A 6,000-nucleotide genomic window follows, 5' to 3' on the forward strand; every position below is an offset into this window, starting at 1 on the left:
AGCAGGCCTGGAGTGAGTAGTTGGGATGGAAAAAGAGGAAGAGAGAGGCATTGAGATGTGGAGCCTGCGTCTCTCCATCATTCCACCAAGTGCAAAATTCAAGCTTATCTTAAATTATATACGGGTTCAACAGTGACTAAAATTAGTCAGAGACATTGGAGATGCCTTTGGGCAGACCTCTGACCCATGTGCAGCAAGAGTAAGTTATGGTGTCTGTCTTCAAGGAGTATGTATTATACTGGAGGACAGAATATTAGAGAAAGGTATTCGGGATGAATAATACATTGATGGCAAAGTAGACCTAGACTTAGGCATGAGTTAATCCGACAAACTTCTCTTTACTGTTCATTGTTTAAGACCTCCAAAAGGAGAGGAAGGATCTGATGATGATGAAATGGAAAATGGCCCAAAACAGAAAAAGCGCCGTCCACCAAGAGCAGAGAAGAAGAAAGCCGTAAGTTTATAATACTGTGGTTTTGTTCTCTACTTGCAGGCATAAAAGATTGCAACTCATTGGAATACATTCTTTTCCTGCAGCTTTTTCTACCACAAACACTCGTTTTTGTAGTCTACTACATGCTGTTTGATTGTATCGTAATGCAAACCCAATGTAACAAGATGTTCTGATCTAACAGCCTTAACTGAGCTGTTATGTTTTATTTTCTTTCTCTAGCCGAAACCAGAACGTCTACCTCCTTCAATGAAAGGAAAAATAAAATCCAAAGCCATAATATCATCAAGTGATGATTCTTCAGATGAGGATAAACTTAAAATTGCTGATGAAGGGTAGGAATTTTTCCCTTCGTAAATTCTTCTAATGATGTGGGTGAGCCAAACTGGTCTGCTAGAAGAATGAACTTTTTTTTTAAATAGGGAAACCAGACTTGAAAATTGGGAGGGCGAGGGGAAAGGGAGATAGAAAAGATAACTGAAAGTGGTCACTGTACCAGAATGTCTTCTCTGCAGCTTCTTAGATATTTATTATTGGGAAAAACCTTAGCATACATCTTATTCTGTCCCTGTCCTACTACATGTTTGTTCCTTAAAGAAGGAAATCTATTTTAAATCTCATTTCTTCATCAGAATTAGTGGAAATTTTCTAGACGACATCCTCCTAAAAAAAAAAATGTATTATTTTGCTGGTCATGTAAAGGTAGGACCTTGACCATTTCCTCCCTTGCTAGGCACTGGTGACTTAGCTCTCCCTGCTTCCCCAGAGGGCTTATGTCCAGGCCTCTCTTGCTTACACCACACCTGGTGAATCAATATTTGATTTTCCTTGTCCTAAACTTGCCCTCCAGCTTGGTGTGCCTCCCATTAGGATTCCCAAACTAGGATTCTTAATACTATACTACATCATATTCTTCCCATGGTGGTCATTTCTTTCATTCATTCAATAAACATTTAGACAGTGAGTGCTAAGTGCTGGTGTTACAGGGCAGGGAGAGGGGCAGCCCAAACCCCGCAAACCTGCCTATTCTAAATGGGTTCTGCCCTCTGCCGCATCAACACAAAACATTAGACTTTAATGGGAAGGAACTTTAATACAATTAGGAAACAATACAGAAAAGGCAAAGAATATAGTTTCTAAATCAAGCACCCAATGTTACCCGTCCCCTCGTGGGTAAAAGTCCACCCAAGCAGGATTGGCCCAGAGCAAGGCCCCAAAGCCTGCCACAAGTCTTAAGCATCTTCCAGTGGGGACCCACAGAAAAGGATCAGAAATAACCAGACAAGTCTGGGAGGAAAGGAGCAAAATCAAAATCAAGATAAAAGCTGCCATTGTCACCTCCCCACGGGTCTCACCCACATCTGTGTCACCCAGTCCACGACCAAAAGACAAGCGCAGTTTCTTCGCGTGTCTCTCGGCTCCATGCGCCTCCTCCAGGGCTCCTTCTGGCTCCATCCTGCTTCTTTCCTTCCTCAGTCTCCTCTGCAGCTGCTTCTCTCCCTGCTCAGCTCCACCCTCCATTTGAGTGGGGCAGGGAACCTGGAACCTCCCCCTTTCCTGGGGACCACCCTATAACACTGGGAATACAGAGGAAAAAGACTCCAAGGGATTTATTAAGTATATTAGGAGTGGAGAATAACAAGTAAACCAAAATTCACACTACCACATAAGTTTTGCATTTATTCCTCTCCACAGACCATACTAATCTGGAGTTAAGGTAGTGGGGGAAGTTATAAGAGATGTTTTTTGTTAAAGAAAGGTATTTGAGTTGGGTCTTATAGGAGTAGAGGTGAGAGAGGTTAGCATGTCAAGGGGGCTAAGGGTACTGGTAGGGGACTGGCCTCATAGAATAGAGATCTGTAGGGAACCATCTGTAAAGACTTGCATTTCCTTTTTCTCTGAAGACATTGGCCAACGCATTTTCCAGCTTCTTTTCCCCAAAACATTGTTTTTCCTTTGCCCCCAAAGTTATCTCTGTTGGTTAGGGCACGCATGATCAGAGAAGGAACTGGTCTTCAAAGACTGAGTTCTGTCAAAATGTGTAGGCAGGAAGGTTTAGTGAGAAGCTGACTGCTGCCACACCTACCCCTCATGTCAAAGCCAGGTTGATTTGAGCTGCTTGCATCATTTAAACTTTGTCCTGACTTTCAGAAAATATTTTTGCTTATTTGGAATAGAGTGAATTGGATCCTGGATTGTCCTCTGGTAGTTTATATACAGAATAAATATATAGTATCTTCATTGTAGTCACTCTTCCTATTCTCTCTGAGTGACCTGAGTTACATAATGTGTGTCCAGATTTCTTCTTTCAGACTTAAGCACAAAGAGCTTTTCTTCAATCTGCAGGAATGTTTCTGGTGCTGAAGAGAGTTAATGTTCTTCACCTTCCTCACCTAGACTGAAGATTGTAAAATTCAGTTTTCCTTTCCTGAAATATCTGTCATAGAAACCAAAACAGAGGAATACACCAGAGGAGAATGTGTCTCTCTCCAAAGTCATGAGGGGTGGTAGCTGTCATTATGATTAATGGGGTGTTCTTTCCTCCAAAGCCTCTAGATAGCTAAGATTGCTTGGCTGTCACCACCATTTCAAGCATATAAAAGTACGAATCCCCTTTCCTTTAGCCTATCAACTGATGAGTAGAGAGGGGGCTTGAAAAAAGTAAACAAGCTGCATACCTCCTTGAGCCCCAACTTTCTACCTTGAGTAAGTCTAGTCATGGTGGAGGGCACTAGTACAGTAACAAATCCCAGGACAGAAATGGTGACTTAGCTCTTCAGGTGTCTGAGAGCGCAGATAGCAGTAGAATAGGGAAGCATCCCATTCTTCAGCCTTGGCAGAGGACTGAGCCTTTAGTTTCTACAGCCAAGTGACAGCCTGGGTTCCATCTTTGCTGCTGTGAATTTGTTTATAAACAAATCCTTTTCATATTTTTATACATAAAATTGGGACATGCTTCCTTCTCATGAAAGGTACCTAATATAAACCAATGACTCATCCTTCACTGTGTATATTCTGCCTTATAACTCCAGTGTTTTATCCTTTTTTTTAAATCTTTTTTATCGTGAGATATATCCCATGTATCAAAAAGCATACAAAACTAACTAACGTCACAAAATCATCACTTGTGTAAACACTGTCCGAGTCAAGAAATAGAACATTAAATGCCCTTATTTTTGAAAAGCATGTTCTCTGCTTGTGTAAGCCCTGGTGGAATCTCAATGTCTGATCAGTGCTTGTCTTTGCCAGACATCCCCGGAACAGCAACAGCAACAGTGACTCAGATGAGGGTGACCAGCGGAAGAGACGTGCCTCTTCAGAGAGTGATTCCGATGAGAACCAGAACAAGTCTGGCAGTGAGGCCGGCAGTCCCCGCAGGCCACGACGACAGCGGTCAGATGATGATTCAGACAGTGACCAGCCATCCAGAAAGAGAAGACCCTCGGGTTCCGAACAGTCGGACAATGAATCTGTGCAGTCTGGGAGAAGCCGCTCCGGAGGCTCTGAGATGGACTCTCGTCCAGCTTCTCCAAGTGCTGAATCTGATCGGGATTCAGAAAGAGGATCTGATAATGAGGGTTCTGGCCGAGGCTCTGGAAATGAATCGGAACCAGAGGGATCCAACATTGAGGCCTCAGATCGGGGCTCAGAACGTGGGTCAGATGATAGTGACTAGGTTTTATTTCATAAATAAGCTTCATCTCTGGAGGCAACTTTTTTAATATATGAAAGCTGTGATTTAAAGAAGGTTTCAGATGTTTAGTCAAACAATTGTGAGGCAGTTTTTTTCTATCCATTTGTATATTACCAAGCCCTAAGAGATATTTCCTGTGCTAGTATTTGAGTCTCTTGTGCAAATGAAGAAAGTGACTATTCTTCATTATGGTACAGTTCTACCTATCATATGTGAAAACTGCAGTAAAAATAAACCCAGATGCTAAATCATTCCTACAAAGGTTTGACTGAAACTGTGGAAGATGTCTTATCATCTTTGTTTGTAAAGCAGCATACTGTTTTGATTTTTATTGCAATCTTTAACCAAGTGGTGCAAGAGACTTGGTATTAATGTCTGTTCCATGTTAAGTTTAGATCAAGAATATTTTCTTTTCTGGAAGAAGAGGTATCTACTGTATAATTGCACCAAAGTACAAGTGAAAGGAAGGTTTTCTTCAGTAGTGTAACACTGCAGGCGTGTAGAGAAAATCACAAATATATAAATTGTTTGGTTGAAAGAGATGTGGAAAATACTTTTCTGTTAGTAGAATGCAAAGAACTACGTAAGGCACATAATAAAATCCTTTTACCAACTCTTATGGTAACTGTGTCCTTATTTTTTTTTTTTTTTGCTTTGTATATGGAAATTTAGCATAATAAACTGTGCAAGTAATTGGAAGAATCTTAATCAGACCAAAGGTGGTTTACTCAAAACTTGAATAATTTTTTTTTAAGAGTCTGGTGTTTGTGTGTGTGTGTGTGTGTATTTTAAGATTTCTTACGCATACAAGAGCTGGGGTACAGGCCAGAGGTGCGGGGGCTGAGAGGATTCACCAGAGAAAGAGCGGGGAAAAGAACAGGCAGACTGACGAAATACACTGCTGAGGGGAGCAGCGGGTGAGACAGGAGAGGTCTGCTGCACCATGTGGGTCGCTCCCTGACTGGGGATTGAACTCGTGCTGCAGTGGCTGCATATAGCTTCATAGTGCTGTGCTTACCCCTTGTGCCACCAAGGAGGCCCAAAACTTGAATAACTCTGTAGATTTATGGAGGTTTTTAAAAAGATGCATGAAAACTAAGGTACTAGTATATATTTTTATTTTCAAATTCATTAACAATTTAGGAGTAGTAGTTTTATGTAGCACTAGTTTGTAAAAGAACTGAAAGCAATATAGTTAACAAATACTAAATGGATATTAGTATTTGAAAAATACTAATATCCTGAAAAATCTGGTGGAAAGGTTAAGTTCATTGTCTTTATGGTATGAAAAATGGAGTAATGTTTGCACAGAAGCACAAGGAGCACTAAGGGATGATGCCAAACAGGTCATCGTTGGAAGAAGAAAGTTTTCCCGAAGGACAGGAGAATTGAAATGACTCAAAACACTGACCCGCAGGGTCTCCCTGGTGCTGCAGGGGTTTAAGTCAGCGCTATCAAGCTACCACAAGCCATTGGGGCATGAGTTTGGATCCCCATCTAGGGAGCAACCCACATGGCACAGCAGACCTCTCCTGTCTCACCCACTGCTCCCCTCAGCAATATATTTCAGTAGATGTGCCTGTTCTGCTCCCTACTCTGTCTCTGGTGAATCCTCTCACCCCCTGTACCTCTGGCCTACACCCCAGTTCTTGTATACATAAAAAAATAAAAAGACTGGGCCTCCCTGGTGGTGCAGCGGGTTGAGCACAGCAGCACTGTGGGGCTGTCCGCAGCCTCTGAAGCGTGGGTTCGATTCTTGGCTGGCCAGGGCGATGCCCACATGGCACAGCAGACCTCTCCTGTCTCGCCCGCTGCTCTCCTCAGCAGTGCTTTCACTCTGCCCTCCTGTTCTGCT

General features: G+C 42.3%; 1 protein-coding gene across 2 annotated transcripts in view; it reads left to right on the plus strand.

Annotated features, from left to right (window-relative positions):
- CTR9 (CTR9 homolog, Paf1/RNA polymerase II complex component) overlaps positions 1 to 4,127 on the plus strand; it is a gene marked incomplete at both ends in the record, with an annotated part of 28,196 nt that extends 24,069 nt beyond the window's left edge. For both annotated transcript variants that reach the window (XM_084228825.1, XM_084228826.1), the window contains 3 exons: positions 358 to 454; positions 674 to 786; positions 3,701 to 4,127. In XM_084228825.1, coding sequence (XP_084084951.1) covers positions 358 to 454; positions 674 to 786; positions 3,701 to 4,127 — 637 coding nt within the window. The remainder of the gene's footprint in view (positions 1 to 357; positions 455 to 673; positions 787 to 3,700) is intronic.
- Between the last annotated feature and the right edge of the window lie 1,873 nt (positions 4,128 to 6,000).

The sequence above is a fragment of the Talpa europaea genome (assembly GCF_964194135.1).
Source record: "Talpa europaea genome assembly, chromosome: 1".
NCBI classification, from domain to species: domain Eukaryota; kingdom Metazoa; phylum Chordata; class Mammalia; order Eulipotyphla; family Talpidae; genus Talpa; species Talpa europaea.